At 47.1% G+C, this 19,342-nt stretch overlaps 1 protein-coding gene across 5 annotated transcripts in view; it reads left to right on the top strand.

The window, feature by feature from the left end:
• Positions 1-19,342, top strand: part of STK24 (serine/threonine kinase 24) — a 125,682-nt gene that overhangs the window by 85,432 nt on the left and 20,908 nt on the right. For 4 of the 5 annotated variants that reach the window (XM_047081232.1, XM_047081243.1, XM_047081225.1 and 1 more), the window contains exons 3-5: positions 6,434-6,490; positions 16,282-16,390; positions 16,687-16,844. In XM_047081232.1, the coding sequence (XP_046937188.1) occupies positions 6,434-6,490; positions 16,282-16,390; positions 16,687-16,844 (324 nt within the window). The remainder of the gene's footprint in view (positions 1-6,433; positions 6,491-16,281; positions 16,391-16,686; positions 16,845-19,342) is intronic. The other variant, XM_047081252.1, reaches the window with a different exon arrangement.

Raw genomic sequence — 19,342 nt, 5'->3', positions numbered from 1 at the left:
TGTCACAGTCCTTCAGAGCAGTGCAGGCACCTCTTCTCTTCTGGATCCCATCAGAACCTTCTTTTCATCCCGAGCAGGCGGCATCTTCCAAAATCCCACCGCATCTCGTGTCTCTATTGTGGTAGACACCACGGGCTGTCTGATCATGGTTATTTGCCCACTTGTCTGTTATGTAAAGTTCCTTAAAGTCAGAACTCAGGTCTAACTCATTTGTTCCTCCTCAGTGACACCGTGCGCACGGTAGGTGTCTGCATCACTTAAGAAATACTCGCATCTATGAGGCAGAGGCAGAATTACATGAGCTTTGAGGTCAGGTGCCGTGCTCTGAACCTTGAATACCACTGGAAGGTGGCGTGAATGTCTAAAGCAAGGTAGGGCTTGGACTTAGATGCCAGTTTCACAGCCTCCCAGTGGGTGTGGTTGAAGTGGGGGCACTCTGAAGTTACTGTGGTAACAATAGCTAAAATGTGGGCGCACAGATGATGTACCAGGCACACCCCTCCAAGACGGATGTGCAGATGGGGAAATAGAGTCTCACAGCAGCCGGGGGACTGGACTCAGGGTCATAGTGCTGGTAAGGGTCAGAGGCAGGATTCAGATCCTCTCTCACCATTCTGTGTTCATGCACACCATCTCAGCAAGGAGGGTGCCTTTGCTTTAAAAACCATATTCTCAATCCCGTGTGTTCTGTGACTCCCACTTTTTTAAAGTTTATTTATTAGATGCCAGAGAAAGAAAACACATGCATGTGAGCCAGGGAGGGGCAGAGAGAGCAGGAGAGAGAGAGAGAGAGAGAGAGAGAGAGAGAGAGAGAGAGAGAGAGAGAGAGAGAGAGAGAGAGAGAGAATCTCAAGCAGGCTCCCAGCTGCCAGCCCAGAGTGGGACTCAGGGCTCAAACTCATGAACCGTGAGATCATGACCTGAGTGGACACCGAGAGCTGGATGCTTAACCGACTGAGCCACCCAGGCGCCCTGACCCCAGGTTGTTTTAATAAAACCTGCTGTGTTGTTGATGTCTTTGGGCTCAGCCTTTATTATGGCTCATGGATCTGGAGGCCTCTGAATGCAGTGCAGGTGCAAAGCAGAAGTTCGTTTTAGAATTCCTGCTGTAAAAATCCTGTTAGCTGAGTGGGGTCCACCCCTTCACTGCCTTGTTTTAACCTTTTTTCTGGGTATCTGAGGGTTGTTAACATGGGGAGCCCTCAGTGTGGGGACCAGCTAGGTCACTGATCAGATGCTTAGGAAGTGGTTACAAACAGTTCCGAGCAAGCTTGCCTGTAAGTGGTATCATGACTGATGTTGTGTTGACACCAAATTACTTTCTGCAAGCAGGAACTGCCTAAAGCAGACTCAAAGCCAAATGAGGAAAGTGCTGTGTTTGCGGCTCATTATGAGAGGCTAATTTCCCTAATAGGTTAAAAGTTGCTACATCTAAAAAAATGTCAGAAACCCAGTAGAAAAAAGGACAAAGGATATGAATAGATGGTTCACAGAAAAGAAAATAATATGTGGCTCTTCAGTATATGAATGTGTTCAAGCCACAGTAAAAGAAACTCTCCTTTTTTATTTTTCCTACTTACGGATTCTGTCTTCATTTTCTAGGGCTGCCCTAACAAAGTAGCACAGCCCCGGTGCCTTCAGCAGAAAAATGTATTTCCTTGCAGTTCTGGAGGCTGCAAGTCTGAATTCAAGGCATCATTTGGCAGGATTGGTCCCCTCTGAGGCCTCTCTCCTGCCTTGTAGACACCTGACTTCTCCCTTCTTCACACCGTGTGCACCTGTGTCCTGTCTTAGAAGGGCGCCAGTCACATTGGATTAGGGCCCACCCTAATGACTTGATTTTTAACTTCATTACCTGTCTAAATACCCAGTCTCCAAATAGAGTTGACCCTTTGAACTGCTGAGGTCTGCTTACAGGCAGAATTTTTACAGTTCTGTAAATTTATTGCCCAAATAACCTTTTCTTTAGCTTTATTGTAAGACTGCAGTGTGTACTACATGTAACATACATGTTATGTTATGACTGTTATTAATAGTCAACAGTTAGTTGACTGTTCATGTTCCTGGTAAGGCTTCTAGTTAGCAGCAGGCTGTTAGGAGTGAGGTTTTTGAGGTGGATTCATGACTTCAGGAGGGTGTGTGGGAGGGTGGCAGCGTCCCCAGTCCCTGTGTTGTTCAGGGCTCAGCATTACAGATCTGAGGTCCTGGGGCTTAGGGCTTCAGCATATGAATTTGGGGAGGAGAGCAAAATTCAGTTTATAACAATGACAGAAAAACATTACACCTAATTGGCAAAGGAAGGAAGAAGTTAGTACTCCTTTGTTGTTGGAGGCATTATAAACTGAGACAGGTTCTTTGAATTGTAGTTTGTCATTATTTGGTGAAATTCTAGGGGATTCCTTTGATCTCAAAATTTGCCTTCCAGGAACTTCTCAAAATGACAGCATGTTAGGGTTCTTCTTTTTTTTAAAATTTTTTTTTTTCAACGTTTATTTATTTTTGGGACAGAGGGAGAGACAGAGCATGAACGGGGGAGGGCCAGAGAGAGAGGGAGACACAGAATGGGAAACAGGCTCCAGGCTCTGAGCCATCAGCCCAGAGCCTGACGCGGGGCTCGAACTCACGGACCGCGAGATCGTGACCTGGCTGAAGTCGGAGGCTTAACTGGCTGCGCCACCCAGGCGCCCCATGTTAGGGTTCTTCTTAACGCTTGGCTCATGACAGCAAAAGACTGGAAACAACTCAATGTTGTCACTATGGCATGCATTAGTTATGGTTTAAGAAAAGAGGAAATTCTTTTTTTTTTTTTTTAAGTTGATTTATTTTGAGAGGCAGAGAGAGCAGAAGAGGGACAGAGGAGAGAGAGGGAGAGAGAGAATCTCAGGCAGGCTCTGTGCTGTCAGTGCATAGCCCGATGCGGGGCTTGAACCCACGCACTGTGAGATCACGTCCTGAGTTGAAACCAAGAGTCGGATGCTTAACCGACTGAGCTACCCAGGCGCCCCAAGGGGGATTTCTTGATGGACAGATAGCGAATGCTCTAAGAAGAAGCAAGGTAGAGAGCGGTGTATAGAATGTTGCCATCTGCGTAGAAGGGGAGAAAGAATTCATGGGTATTTGGGTAAAATATTTCTCTGAGGTTACAGGCTGGACAGCTGGGGGCCAGGGGTGAGAGGGAAAGTTCTCAATGTATACGTTCTGGTACCTTTTAAATTTTGAATCTTGAATTTATTAGAGGAACCATTTTCTTTTGTTGAGGAGAAAATTGTATCACAAGGTCGTTTATAATTTACGTTTTTTGAGGTGGTTTTTAAAAGTTTATTTATTTATTTTGAGAGAGAGCAAGGAAGGGCACATGAGCAGGGGAGGGGCGGAGAGAGGGAGAGAGAATCCCAGGCAGGGTCTGCACTGTCAGCACAGAGCCCTACATGGGGCTTGAACTCATGAACTGTGTGGTTGTGACCTGAGCCGAAACTAAGAGTCGGACGCTTAATGAATTGAGCCACCCGTGTACCCCTTGAGGTGAGTTTTAAAAAATGAAATTATTCTGATGAAAATCATTCTTGTCTTAGGAAGCTGATTTATTTTTTTCCCCCACAAGTCATGGTTTGGAAGGGCTGTGATTCCACATCTGGGCAGTGACAGTGCTTGATCACTTGATCACAGAGAATGGGTCAGGTGTGACCATCCTTCCTAGACATCCTTGCCTCAGAGCTTGTAGGGCAATAATTATTTTTTTTTTCATTGTGGTGTAGAATGTGTATGAATCATTGTTGCAGATTTTATTTTGCTCAGATCCTCCCATGCAGAGAACTACTATTTAGTCTTGTTAATCGGGCTTTTTCGGTTTTACCAGGTTATTTTAAGGCATTTATGGGCGATGGTGTTGATAAAGCTAATAGCACTTTGTATGTGTTTAGTACCTTGAACTTTGCAAAGTGCTTTCACATTCATTATCTCATTATATTGTCAGTTGAATTGTGAGGTTTCGAAACAGAGAGATTATTACCATCTTTTTCTGGATGAAGAATTCGAAAGCTTCGATGCCTCGCAGTGAGTAAGTGATAACCTTCGAGCTGGAGGTTTCAGGGTTATAAACTGGCTGTGCTAAGAATAAGGAGAGAATTAATGGTTAGAGTTGGTGGTCCAGTCATACTTCAGGCTTATTGACATTGATCGTGTAGTTCAGGGGTTTTCAGTGGGGGTGGTTTTGGCCCCCAGAAGACATTGGTGAGGTCTGGAGACATTTTAGGTTGTCAGGACTGGGGATGTGCTGTTGGCCTCTAGTGGGTAGAGGGGCAAGGATGCTGCTGACCAACCCCCAGGGCTCAGGACCGTGCCCCCACCGGCTCACCCAGCCTCGAATGCTGAGGATGAGAGAGCCCTGCTGTAGTCCAGAGGCAGTGAGTATGCCCTGCCCGCCACTCTCAAAGCCCGTCTTTTTTTTTATGTTTGTTTATTTTTGAAGGAGAGAGAGACAGAGTGTGAGCAGGGTGAGGCAGAGAGGGAGGGGGACACAGAATCCGAAGCGGGCTCCAGGCTCTGAGCTGTCAGCACAGAGCCTGATGCGGGGCTCGAACTCACCAGCTGTGAGATCATGACCTGAGCTGAAGTCAGGCGCTAAACTGACCGAGCCACCCAGGCAGCCCTCAAAGCCCGTCTTACCCTTCCCCCAGCTCATCCATTTACTGCTCCCTTTTGAATGTTTCTTTTAGGGTTGGTGGAGGTAGAAATTATTGGGAATCCTGACTGATGGGCCAGGTTAAGAGACCTTTTCTGTCTTGGGTTGCGTAAGCATCGTGCATTGGAGGCATGATGCTGCCTGCGGGGTGTGCTGCCCGAGGCGGCACAAGTTACACCTGCACCAGGGGCTTCTCTGTATACGGAGATCTGTCCTTCACTCTGTCCCTGGTTTTCATACTATGCACAGCATCTCTGTCCTGATCCAGGTGGGGAGGTAGCACAGTTTTTCTTAGCACCCTTCTCTTCTGCTGGGAAAGAGAAACCAGCAGCTGGGGGTTCTGGTTTGGGAATTCTAGCCAGGAGGGGAGGAGCGAGGCAGAACCCACAGCTTTTAGGGCTCATCAGGACCACGGGGGAGGAGTCAGCCTACAGAAAGGGACAGTGACTGAACACAGGATGGGAGCTGTGGAGAACGAGCATCCAAGGGAAGGTGGCCACTGAATGATGGCGTCGGTGGGACTGGGGGTCGCTGGTGGGAAAGGGCTGTGCTGGGTCACGCATCCCTAGAATCACTCACGGGTTCCTCGCCATCAGAGCCGTGACCAGTATCCACATCACTAGTGGGCCTTCTTGCCTGCCTGCTCACTGTGGGTCAGCCACTGTTGACAGCAGAGGCTTGGAGAGGAAATATCTGCCTGGGTCCCTCAGGTTGTAGGAGGGCTCAGGACCCACACCCTGGTCTGGATTGTCCCCGAGCCCGGGGGGCTCCTCACCACCTCACGGATGCTCCCTATCCCAAGTGCGGTGTGGAAATTGGCTTACTTGTTGGTTTTCAAGTGAGTATCGCTTTAGGATTTGTGTTTAAAAAAAGAACTCTGGGGGCACCTGGGTGGCTCAGTACGTTAAGTGTCTGCCTCTTGATCTCAGCCCAGGCCTTGATCTCAGGATTGTGAGTTCAAGTCCTGTGTTGGGATTCGCGCTGGGTGTGAAGCCTACTTAAAAACCAACAAACGAACTCTAGAAGTCATGGGGGCCTAGTGGCTTCAGGAGAGACAAAGGGAAAAGTCACGGAATGGACGGTGGTGAGGACACAGACACAAGCATTAGGCTGGGGCCTGCTTTCCTAGAAAGCTCCCTGAAGATTACGGTAGCCTTTGGGCTGTCGGAAATTGGCTGCCTTTCAAGGGGGTGGATGAAAGTCTGCACTGCTGTCCGTCCTCCCCTTCCCCCCAGGAGTCCTCACCTTTGCTCAGCTCCCAGGGAACCTGGGCCCTGCACATCCCAGAGCTTCAGGCAGAGAGAGGGCAGGGACCTGTTCCCGCGGCTGCATGCTCCGGGCGCCTCCTAGCTGACACTGGGGTGTGCCACGTGTGACGCTGCGGTCCCTGATCCCCACATCCAGCTGTTCTTGAGGATCACCACCTGAGGTTCTTTAGAAGGGGAGCCCCCTACTCCGACCGCCGTGCCTCCATCCGCTCCTTGAGAGATTCTGGTTCAGTAGGCCCTGAACCTGCTGCTTCTGTGTGGCTGCCGCAGGCCGGGACGAACTGGGCCAGCCCCGCCCCCGTCTGCACCGGGAGAGCTTTTTCCCTGCACGGGACTCACGTGCACGCGCTTTCTTGCTGTTACGCATTTATGAAATTTTCCAGTTCTAAGATAACAGTGAAAAATACCCTGAGGTTATTTAAAATCTTTTCTAGTTTTGCTTTTGAAAAATCATTTCCTTTTTTTGTTTTCTTTTTTTCTGTAGGACACTAAATTGTGGATAATAATGGAATATCTTGGTGGAGGCTCTGCGCTAGATCTAGTAAGTATCACACCTGACGCCTAAACACGCATGAGTTCTTCTCACTAAATCTGGGCTGTAGAGATGATTGTTTTTATCCGTTTCAGTTTCCCCCTTCAGTTGCATGAAAAAGGGACCAATATATATCCTTATAACATATATTTCTGCTTCTAATAACATTACTGAAGATTTAAGGTCTGCTTTTGAAGCCAGTTGTGTTGTTTCCTGGGAAGCCAGTGCATTCGTCCATGGAAGTCGTGAAGGATTTTGCTTGTCATTATCTTACATAAGAACAGTTTGTTAGCTTGTCTTCCAGAACTGGTTTTAACTTCCGTGGAGCTGATACCCCATTGCTCTTCCTTATTTCAGATGGTAGTTTAGCTTCCAAAATATGTGTGTCACATTTTCATTTATAACTAATTAGAATCAGGAATTTGAAAACTTAAAAAAATTGATTTCAGGAGTAAGACAGGCAGGCAGAGGAGGATGATCACAGAACAGTGTCACGTGTCGGAGCCGTGGCCAGACCAGGAAGGAGTGCACACTCAGAGCCCTTGCTAGCGCTCAGTGCGCATGGATGGCGGAGCCGGCCCCACACCCTTGGTCTTGTCCCCTACCTGGCCCGGACCTCCCGTGCCAGTAGTGGGTGCCAGCCCATGTGCAAGATAGTGGAATCTAGCGATGGGTTGACTTCCCAGCCGTGGTCTGCAGCTTGCTTCTCTTGGTAGAACATGGTCACATGTTGGCCTCTGACAAGGTGCTTACAAATAACTAGTGAATCATAAGCATTGCGTAGGTTGTCCTTGAAACACAGTGTATGCAAAACAAGTTTTTAAAAAATGGACACAGTGGTTTTAGCACTTGACATCTCGTCCCCACTGTGGTCGCACAGTGACACCTGTGTCCGTGGCACTCTTTTCTTACCTGTCCTGGAAGGGCTGATTTTTGGGTGAGTGGTAGTTTCTGGGACAGGCCTCATCTACCATTTTAGTGTTAGTAGGTGGGTCCTGTCTGGTGGACGCTTGGGGGATGATGGGTCTGCTGTTCTCACTGCCCTCAGAGGGATTGCTGGAAGAAGCTGTGTGTCAGGGGTTACAGTCTTACATAGGTTTTATCCACTAAGGAAAGAGATGTCCTGTGGTTAAAAGATTTCTTTTTTACGGTGGGAGTAGGAGTTAGTAGTTTTGGGGGAAGGTAAGCCTCTAAAACTTGATGTATCTCCAAAGGTATTATGTACCCAATTTTATAATATCATGTAATGTTATAAACCATAAAAGCAATTGGTCAGAGTAGTGTTCAAAAGGAAGTTTCCAGAAGATTTTTTTTTAATGTTTATTTATTTTGAAGGGAGAGAGCAGGGGAGGGGCAGAGAGGAGGGAGAGAGAAAATCCCAAGCAGGTTTCGCACTGTTGGTGCAGAGTCTGACTTGGGGCTCGAACCCACAAACCGCGAGATCGTGACCTGACCTGAAATCAAGAGTCAGATGTTTAACTGCCTGAGCCACCCAGGTGCCCCGCAAGAAGAAAATTTAATGTGATATCAACAATTCTGTTAAAATGAGAAAAGCAATAGAAGAGCCAGATAAACTGTTTTGACTTGCTTTGCATCTTTTCCATAAATTCACACATGACACAAAGAGCTTTTCATTTTTGACTCTCTTGGGAAATACTACAGGAATGTAGAAAATTTTCTCATTTTGTGTAATTAGATTTACTGTTACCTTGAGTGCATCTCGTTTGTGACATACATGAAATTGTTTGCAAGGACTCTTCCCTCCAATGTGGAGACCTTCAGGATGGCAGTTCTGGTCTCTCCATGCTCTGGTTTATTCATTTTTAAGGCCATGGTAATTGACTTTATTTAGTGGTAACTGTCTTTGGAAATTTGAAGTCTGTGAAATTTTAGACATTACAATTGGAAAGAGGTATAGAGTTCTCCATTTAAAAAATATCTCCTATATTAGGGCTCCTGGGTGGCCCAGTTGGTTGAGGGTCTGTCACTTGATTTTGGCTCAGGTCATGATCTCATGGGTTATAGAGTTGAGTCATGCTCAGCGAGCAGCCTGCTTAAGATTCTCTTGTGTGCTCTCTCTCTAAAATTAAAAAAAAAAAAAAATTAAAAATCTCCTGTAGTATCAGTCCCAGCAAACTGTCATCCACCTTCCACATTAATGGTCCTGGTGACAAGAACCAGACACCCTTTGTTGGACATCCCTAATCATCTCATTTTAATTGATGGGCAAATGGAAACACTCAGAACTTTGGTGTCCCACCTAGCAAATACAGCTGGACTTTGGGCCTCGTTGTGTCCAGTGGCAAAGCTTGTGGCCTTCCCTGACCCCACATGTCCTTCCTGTCCCTCTTACTTTATTGTACCTTTCTTGTATCCCCTTGCTGTTGTCATGTCCCCAACCTACAAAGATGAGGATACTTTAATAATAGGATACAAGAACTATTTTTTTGAATGTTGAAAACCATTAGGATTATTTTGAGAGGGTCTATTATTTGTTTATAAAAGATTTTAAGAATGAGAATATCGTAGCATATACAGTTTGATACCGTATAGCTGAATGTATGGATTTGGGGCATTTCTCTGAAAAATTAAGCTTTTATTAAGTGTCTCTCTTCTGTTAAGAGGCATAGTGCTAATATATGTATTTATGACTTCGGAGGAGCCCCACAGGTGGGGTGTGTGGAGGGAAAGGAGACCAGGCAAGGACAGGGCTGTGCCGCCCCCAGAGCATGAAGATCTTACTGGCTCTTTCTTCACCTTTTGCCCTCCAGATGCCTCTTGTCTCTTCACGCGCTCAGTAACTGAGTCTGCTTGGGCTGCCATAACAAATTACACAGGCTGGGGGCTTCAACAGCAAACATCGATTTCTCATAGTTATGGAGGCTAGGAAGTTCAAGGTCAAGGCACAGGCAGATCTGGTGTCTTATGATATGAGACAGATTTCAGCATTTGAATTTTGGGTAGAGGGGTGGACACGCAGTTCAGTCCCTAACACTAATGAAAACTAAGGTTTCAGTGTGGTCACAGGTATACAGCTGTCTCTCTGTTAACCCCTCCCTGTTCTTGGCCACGAGCATGTTGAAGTGTGTATGCAGATTTTGTTTTTTGCTGTTTTACTGTGCATTGTGGTTAACAGGTCTTTTTACTTAGGCTCTGAGATATTAGTTAAATTTCTCTCATTGTATTTTTTTTTTTAAGTTTATTTAGAGAGTGTGTGGGTGAGCAGGGTTAGGAGGGTTGGGAGGGGGGCGGCGGACAGAGGGGGACGGAGAGAGAGAATCCCAAGCAGGCTCCACGCCTGACTCGGGGGCTCAAACCCACAGACTGCGAGATCATGACCTGAGCCTTAATCAAAGTCAAGAGCTGGACGCCCAGCCAGCTGAGCCACCAGGCACCCCACCTCACGTTGACTCTTAATGACACTTTAGCCTGGGGCAGGAAGGTGGCCACCTCCCTTTAAGATTGCCTTTTAGCATGTCTGATAGTTAATTTTGGGGGGCTTGCTTTTAATTCTGGAATTGAGGTTCCAGGTAGAGGCCGGCTCCAGGTCAGGATGCGGGACAAAGAATTGCCTGGATGTTCCCTGGCGGGAAGTGGGGTGTTTTGGATGTAGGTAGGGAGCTGTCTGGGTGCTGAGAGGGCTTCCTCAGGTCCAGGCCACTGAGCCCTGACATACCAGCAGCGTCAGCTGTCGGAGCCCAAGAGAACTGCAGACCTGATCCTCTCTTGCTGTTCTGTACATTCAGAGGGGGCCCAAGAGAGGAAAGTGACTTTGCCCCAGGCTAAAGATGGTGGCTTCAAGACCAGGCTGAGATTTCTAGTCTGTAGCACGGCCTGTAAGTAAATCTTGGGCTTTGCGGATGAGACAAATTAAAGGACACAACTGAAAGACTTCATTACTTCAGCTTTTGTTAACACAGATCTGCTCTTTGTGAATTACTGAGAGGCTGGCCTGTGCATGAACTCCCGGTCCTGTTGTCTTTGCCTGGGCATTTCTGTATCTGGTGGAAAATAAACTGATGCTGTTGGAGCATGCGTGTCTCTTGGAGACTTCTCTTCTTTCCTGGGGATGCATCCTTTTTGACTTTTGAAAAAAATGCAATTGATTTTAACCTGTTAGAGCAGTAAAATATGGTATCTGGCATGAAGAATAGTATTAGACACAATATGGCTTAGTTTTTTTTAAGTTTATTATTATTATTATTATTTTTAGTAACCTCTACACCCAGTGTAGGGCTTGAACTCACAACCCTGAGATTGAGTCGCATGCTCTTCCCACTGAGCCAGCCAGGTGTCCCCAATGTAGCTTAGTTATTAAGAGTCATGAATGTTAGAGTAAAATAGGCATATATTTTATTTTGAATGCATATGTGTGAAAGTGTTCAACCTGTTGAATTTTTTCTAATTTGAAAGATAATTAATAAATTGAAATTAAATGTTTGTAGGATCCTAAGCAGACTCTGCGCAGACAGCAGAGAGTCTGATGCGGGGCTCAAACCCATGAACCGTGAGATCATGTCCTGATAGATCATGTCCTGAGGGAAGCCCTAGAAGCCACTGTGAGAAAACGCTGGGTTCTAGTTTGAAAACCAGTAAATGTAGATAATTTCTCAAGCTCCATCTTCTTCTGGGGTGCCGTGACTTGTGAATGTAATGGGTATCATGCAGTTAAAGACTTTGTAACTTAAAACGGGATAGGTTTCGAGTGAATTCATTTTTCATTCAGATAATATTTGTTGTGTGCCTGCCACGTGTCAGGCGTTGTGCTGGCCCCTGGGAGTTAGTGCAGTGGACGAGGCAGAAGGCAGTCCCACTGGCACGAGCCGTGTTCTAATGGGAGAAGACGGCTTGTTATATTGTACGTGGGAAAGTGCCATCAGGGGAAGAAAGCCAGCTGGGGTGGATTGGGAGGATTGGTGTGAGGATTAGGTCCGGACGGCCAGAGCCCAGAAGATCTGTAGGTGGTTAGGTCAGTCTGTGCTGCAGGAGAGCATCAGGGATGCGCTTGGAGTCTAATGAAGAAGGAACTGTGCTCCACAAAGTAGTCACTCAATCAGGCAGACATGTTTGACAAACTTGAAAATGAATATGCAACATGATTTTATTTTACTTTAATTTTTTAAATATTTATTTGTGAGCGAGCGTGAGCGGGGGTGGGGCAGGGAGAGGTGGGGACAGAGGATCCTAAGCAGACTCTGTGCAGACAGCAGAGAGCCTGATGTGGGGCTCGAACCCATGTACCGTGAGATCCTGTCCTGAGCCGAAGTCGGACCCTCGACTGACTGAGCCACCCAGGCACCCCATGCAACATGGTTTTAAACAGTCAGATGGTGTATTCATTAGTGTTAGGCCGAGCTGCTGTTGTAGTGGTCCCCAAACAGCATCTCACACAAGAGAGAAAAGTACAGTTGACCTTTTAACAACATGGGTTTTAACTGCACATGTCCACTTACATGCTGATTTTTCTTTCTAGACAGGACAGTACTGTAAATGTGTTTTCTCTTCCTTACGATTTTTTTACTACCATTTTCTCTGGCTTATTTTATTGTAAGAATACAGTACATGATACACAGAACATACAAAATGTGTGTTAAGAGACTGTATGTTATTATTAAGGCTTCCAGGCAACAGTAGTTAAGATTTTGGGGAGACCAAAGCTGTATGCCAATTTTCAACTATGCAGGGGCCGGTGCCCCTAAACCCCTACTTTGTTCAAGGGTCAACTCTCTTTCCGTCCCACATGTGGGGTCACTGGGCTCCAGTCCACATGGTCATCGGGGCCCTGCCCTGGAGGGTAGCTCTGCCATCTGTTACCCATGGCTTCCTGTGTCTTCGGTCACTGTCTTCTCTGGCTGCCAGTGTTTTCAGGGCCAAGACCAGGAAGGGGCAGTCGCTTCTGTGCAGATTCCACGGGTGAGAACTTAGTCACCCGGCCAAGCCTGCTGAGCTGCTGCAGGAGCTGGCACGTGTGGACTTGTTGGGTGGCCGTGTGCCTGGCAAATCGTCTCTGTTAGAGTGGAGAGGGGAGAACAAACCTGGGGGAGAGGGAGTTCAAAGTCACCCAGAGATGAGACTCCCAGAGTTTTTTCCTGGGAGTCTTTCTTTTATAAAGATTATGTGAAGAGTGCGCAGTCCTCCTAATGAGAGAGAGCACCTTGTTTATATTACTTGGACACGTTAATGGTGGAGGGTGCTAATCTAGGACTCTGAGAACTTAGCCGGGTCTTCCCCACCAGTGAAGAACTCTGGTGCAGAGAACAGCTGAATACCTTTTACAGCGAACTTTGACACCATCCATCGGTCCTCTCCCTGTAAATAGACTGTCTCTCTTTGTCCCCTTCCCCCACTGCCCCCCGCCCATGGCATATAAATCATTGGTGGGTAGTGTTTAGGTCAGATTTAAAAGGGCATGGCCAGACACACATTAATCAGAGAGCCAGCTCCTAATGATTCAGGGGAAGATTTTTAAATTAGAAATTAAATAAGAAATCTCTGTTCTTCTTATCTCCCCTTGGTGGTGACACCAGGCTACTTTGCTGTTTCTTTCCTGAGACTTGATAACAGAAGGGAGGTGGTAGTTACCTCCAAGTGGCACCAAATGTTACTGATTACCTGCTTGGGTAGATAACCTGCGGGAGGAGGGAATGGAACCCATGCTCTGAGGTGGGGTTTTGTAGGACTGGGTTACCCTTGTGCATTCCGGTGCATTCCGGGCCAGCAGCCCTGCCTTCCCTGCCCTGTTCTCCCGGGTTACCAGAAAAGTGCCTTTTCCTCTTTTTGAGTCTTAAAAATGTCTCTGACCCGTGAAGACTCAAATATATGTGGAGAAGACAGACCAGGCAGGGTTTTCAGATTGTGTTCTTTGGAACAGTAGTTCTGATGTGTATTTCTTGAAAATAAGACTCTTGGCCAGATAATTGTGGGGGAAAATTAGGTTCCGTGGAACAAAGTATGCAGCATGCTACCTTCGTCTGAGGTAATCTTTGGCAATCGTAATTAGAAATTGGGGGGCACCTCGGTGGCTCGGTCTCTTAAGCGGCCGACTCTTGATTTAAGGTAAGGTCATGTTCTCATGGTCCTGAGATTGAGCCCCACATCGGACTCTGTGCTTAACAGTGCAGAGCCGGCTTGGGATTCTCTCTCTCTGCCCCTCCCTCACTCTCACTCACTCACTCACTCTCTCAAAATAAAGGAAAATAAAATAAAAAAAGGAGATTGGGATCCTCCTTGGCAGGTTAGTTGACCCACGAGTGTGACCTCTGAGCGTGTAACACGTGGTAGGACCAGAGCGACCGGTGCATTGTCCTGTTCGTGCATTGTGCACGGGGGACTGCCGAGGGGGACGGCTCGGTCCTGGCACGCGGCTGCCACTGCCAGAGTCCCCTGAGGCCCGCGGGTTAGGAGAGGCAGCCCGGCCGCCCCCCACCTTCCCTCTTTCATGCACGCAAGGGGGGTTCCCGGAGCCCCCAGCGGGGCCTGCAGCAGGGGCGGCCCAGCTCGCCCAATGGCTGGAAAGCAGCGCCAGTGGGAGTCCAGCCGTCATGAAGGGAAATGGGGAGCCTCACTTGCCCCCATCTTGGGCGCCATCTAACAGCTGTTCGGTCACCATCATCCGGCAAAGTCCCTGAGACACACAAGTAGCCCTGTCTGAGAAAGGGTACGTGTGTCTGTTGGAACGCTGCTCTAGAGAGGGTCTTAGCTGCCCTTCCCTTTGGATTAAAGCACATCTCTCCCTCTCTGTGTCTCTTTTTTTTTTTTTTTTTTTTGAGTGAATCTGTCAGCTTTAGAATTCCTTCACCTTTTTTTAGTTTTTTTTAGTTTTTTGTTATTTTTAAGGTTATTTATTTTGAGGGAGGGAGGGAGAGAGAGAGAGAGAGAGAGAGTGAGTGAGTGAGTGAGTGAGTCCCAAGCAGGCTCCATGCTGTCAGCACAGACCCCAACACAGGGCTTGATCCCACGAACCCTGAGCTCACGACCTGAGCCGAAATCAAGAATCAGACCCTCAACTGACTGAACCACCCAGGCACCCCACTGTTTTTGTTTTTGGTTTTGTTTTTTTGAGTGTAGTTGACACACGATGTTACGTTAGTTTCAGGCGTACATCATAGCGATTTGACCAGCGTGTTCCATACGCTGTACTCCCCGCACGTGTGGCCATCATCTGGCAAAGTACATCACTGTTGCAACACCACTGAGTGCATTCCCTGTGCTGTGGCTTTTATCCTTGTGGCATACATTCATTCCACACCTGGAATCCTGTCCCTCCCTCGCCCCTTCACCGTCTTGCCCAGCATTTCCCTCCTCCGGCAGTCACTAGTTTGTTCTCTGTATTTACAGGTCTGATCCTGTATAGCTCATCTGTCTTTTTAAAATTTACGCAGGGAAGGTCACGGGGTGGTGGCTTCCTTCCACGAAGTGTGAGGATTTGGGTGATGATAGCATCCCTGTCAGATCTAAAATGTGATTCTGAGGATTATCATATGGATAAAAAATTAACATAAATTATGAGAATTCTGTCCCTCTCTCTGATGGCACCATTATTGGTCCTGTAGGGAGTGTTAGATTGTTGTGCTGATTTGTGGAACTATTAGGTGTGGTTGAATTCCCTGCTCTGAAGTAATGGTGGACTATTTGCCTTGTCTGAGCTGCACTCTAGAACCTAATTTTCCCTTTTAACAGAGGATATATGAATTTGGCATTTCTTCTTTACATCTTCATACAATTATAATTTTAAGGCGTCAGTATTCTTTTGAGTTTCTCACAGTAAAGGTTTTCAGAGGCGATTATATCTTATTTGGGATAATAGACTAATATATTTATTATGTGACCCCCCCCAAAAAAAATATCCCGCATCACTGGAATTGAGCCCTTTTCAGCTCTCTTCCCCCAGGTCTTAAAATTCAGATTGGAGGGGCGCCTCGCCTCTGTGGCTCAGTTGGTTAAGTGTCTGACTTCGGCTCAGGTCATGATCTCAAGGTTTGTGAGTTCAAGCCCCACGCTGGCCTCTGTGCTGACAGCCCAGAGCCTGAAGCCTGATTCAGGTTCTGTGTGTCTCCCTTTCTCTGCCTTTTCCCCGCTCATGCTTGATCTCTCTCTCTCAAAAATAAATACACATTTAAAAAAACTTCAGATTTGGAAAGTTCTGGTGCATGTGTAGCCTCAGACGGCAGTCGGCCCCCAGGCCACGACCACGGGCGTGGTGATGACCATGGTATGTGTTAGGATGGGGTACCCTAACTGTGAGCTCCCAGGCTTTGGTCTCTGGACTGAAGTCCCTCCCAAGCTTAGCTTGTTGGCACGACTGGGCTGACCACAGGCTTTCTCACTGGCCCTGCTTCTATTCTTAGCCAGATTTGCTTTAATTGGCAAACTCTTTTTTTCTTTGCTGCTTTCTTTACTTTTTGGGGGAGGGGTCTTTTAAATAGGTTTTAATTGTTCAGGCAAAATGGCTATTTGGAGTGAAGAAATTTTTATTTGATTTTTTAAAAAATGTTTATTTACTTATTTTGAGAGAGCAGGGGAGGGGCAGAGAGAGAGGGAGACAGAGAATCCCAAGTAGGTTCCCAGTTGCCTGCACAGAGCCCGACGCGGGACTCGAACCCACAAACCATGAGGTCATGACCTGAGTCAAAACCAAGAGTCGGACACTTAACCGGCTGAGCCACCTAGGCACCCCTGGAGTGAAGATGTTTTTAGATTTGAATATTGTTCATTTAACATGGGTATTGACTGTGTTTGATCATCTCAAACTTCTCCTAAAATGATCATTTGAGTAACTTTAATACCTCTTTTCTTACTAGTTAGAACCTGGCCCTTTAGATGAAACTCAGATTGCTACTATATTAAGAGAAATACTGAAAGGACTTGATTATTTGCATTCGGAGAAGAAAATTCATAGAGATATTAAAGGTAAGAAAACATGTTGCTTTCCATGCCTCTGAAATCCTAAGGCGGGTGGGAAGGCCCAGTACAGGAGAAACTTGTACTTCTTCTCAAAGGGAGGTTGTCCTGCACGTGTTTGAGGAGTGCCTTCAACCTGCCTGGGGTGGGGTGGGGTGGGGCGGCTTTGAGGGGGATCCCACCGATCCTGCCCACGTTGAGCACGAGATCTCGAAGACAAGAGACTGTACGTGTTCCGGAAGCATTAACGGGTGAAGCCGAGCAGCACAGAGCGTCAGGAGGTGTCTTGGGGTCTGTTTTTGCAGCTGCCAACGTTCTGCTCTCTGAACACGGAGAGGTGAAGCTGGCCGATTTCGGGGTGGCGGGGCAGCTGACAGATACCCAGATCAAAAGAAACACCTTCGTGGGCACCCCCTTCTGGATGGCGCCCGAAGTCATTAAGCAGTCAGCCTACGACTCCAAGGTAAGAGCCGACTCTTCCTGTTTTCTGGGTCCAGAGAGTTGTCTTTTGTGACCCAACCTCACAGCTCTTCCAGGTGGACCAAAGCAGGTTCCTTGAAGCAGGACGTGAAGGTAGTTCTCTCCGATCTTGGTTAGAAACAGATTTCACCTCTGTCTCCTACGTCGTTTAATACCCTTTATTTATCCAGCCCACAGTTACTGAGTTGTTCTTTTTTTTATTTTTTGGCTTAAACAATGTGTGCTCGATGGTGGTGGGGACCAGAGAAGGAGCCCATTGGAAGGTAGGTGTGGCAGAACAGAGGACCAAGGTGGCCAGAATGGGTTCAGGCCTCCTAAGACGGCCAGGTAGAGGCATATGGGTCCACAGAGAGGGGTGGGGATTGTCTGTCTATAGGTGGTGCTCGAAGCCTGAGCGGGAGTGGATGAGGGAAGGGGGCCCTGGACAGAGCCCTAAGCATAGTTAAGGGACAAGCATAGAAGGAGACTCCCACGAAAGAAATGGAGAGTTCATAAAAATGTTAAGACCAGAGTCTGGAAAGAATATGCTTTTAGTTAGTGCTACAGATTCTTCCTCTCATTATTTTTAATTCTTAGTTAGGATCATTTATTCTCAGAGGCTCCTTCCCAACAGGAGGCAAACCATAATTCTTCTTTTCCACCTTTTTTGCCTGTCAAACGTCCTCTCCCAGTTTTTCCTGGGTTCTGTTTTCCCTGGTACCTTCAACTTTCTTAAACTTCCTAGTTTAGACTATAAACCCTAGGCACCTTGCCTCGGGAATCTTTGATTTAACTCCCCTCTCCCCCAGGTTGCTCATTCTCAGGTTGTACACAGAATAATCGTCACACGGTCCACAGAGAATTAATTGGTTCTTCTGAACAGTTTCTAGGAAAACAAATATTTAACTCACATACATTTACATTCCAGGCGTTGTTTCTCTTTTTAAAATGGGAGTCTTGTCAGCAGACAATAGACTTTTCCTAGGCACAGAACCTTCCATCCGGCCCTTTGGGCATCGGTGGGAGCCGTCAGCTGTTTAAAGAGCAGATGTTGTATCAGAGTGGCAGGTGTACCTGCTTCTAGCATGGCAGGGACCCACCTGGCTCTCTCACTTTTAAGTTGTGGTGGTGGCTGTGACTGCCATGGTCATGCCGATGGCTTTGGTAGCCACTGGCCGGTAGGTGGGTTTTCAACCCCTAGCGTAACAGAGCTCTGTGGGCTTCATTGTGCTTTTTGCCCTGTGGATGGATTCCCTCCATCCAGAGTCCTCTCTGCAGCCACCTTTGCTGATGGCGTCATAGCATTTTAGGGCTTGACCAGTCCTCTCTCTTTATTTTAGGCTGAGGCCCTTTTATCGGAGTTCGTAAGTCTAGATTTTGGTAGGGACCAGAACCCAAGTTTCTGAACTCATCTGATTACACCACACTGATGGCTTTCTTCTCCTCCTTTCTAGTAAATGAGCTGATCAATCACGGCGCTTGTGACTCTGGATTCAGTTCTTGTATTTTCAGTATTAAGACACCCATCACTGGTCACTTCACATTTTTTCCTCAGGGAGTGGCCTGGTTATCCAGGACCTTCCCCTTCCTCTCTTTCTTCCTCTTGCAGGGCCACTCTGGACTTTTGCCCAAGATGTGGCCTCTGGCAGCAGAGGTTTTACTGCATCATAAAGCTTTGCCACCTTTTTTCCCCTGGAGTTCTTGTCCTGATCTTCAAATGCCCTTATCTGATCAGTAGGTGTCCCGGTGTTCTTAGGTAGATTTAAAGATACTGGTCTCCAGCTCTGGGGACGCCCGCTTGGCTGGGGAGCTTGAGAACGTAGATGCCACTCTTCTCCCTAACCTTTCACTATACCTCTTACTCTGGCTTGTCAGAAGTGAATTCTTTCATTTGCCTGGGTCATAGCCAACACCTCTCAACTGGAAATCATGTGCGAAAATTACATTTATGTGAACTTGGCTTCCCAGATTTGTTGACCCAGGAGGTGTGGAAAGTGCAGATAAGGCTAATCTCTATGTCTGAGTCTGGGGCCTCGGGGGATAACGTGACATTAGTTCCCTCCCAGTAGTTGTGGCTCTGGGCTAGCAGCTTTTGTCTGGAACAATGCCTGATTTACAGATCCTCTTCCAGTGACTGCCTCCCTTCTCAGAGGCTGGCCTGGCCCCCTGGCCGGGTGCTCTGTGCTCTTGGAGGGGCTTTGTGGTTACTCTGCTCTCCTGATACACAAACTTATTTGTTTTTTTTTTTTTCATGGGCCCCTTCCAGTCTTCCTCAGGTGTCCATCCAGGCATTTTCTCCATCAGCCTTTGCATTCCAGAAAGGAGCGCACAGCCCCGGTGGGTGGTTCTGTTCTCATCACTTTCATTTTTGGTACACTCCCTGTTGTTCAAAGAATGGTCTGGTTGGGCCAAGGATAGCATGCACCTGCCTTCCTGGGATCTTCATCTTACTGGACCAAAGTTTTATTAGTTAATTAACTAATTAAAATTTTTATTCGTTTT

This window comes from Lynx rufus, unplaced genomic scaffold (genome assembly GCF_022079265.1).
Source record: "Lynx rufus isolate CCGP_SWC_20201006 ecotype Redwood Valley unplaced genomic scaffold, mLynRuf1.p SCAF_1, whole genome shotgun sequence".
Lineage (NCBI taxonomy): Eukaryota > Metazoa > Chordata > Mammalia > Carnivora > Felidae > Lynx > Lynx rufus.
Note: the sequence above shows the minus strand (reverse complement) of the source record. Positions and strands in the feature narration are given on the sequence as shown.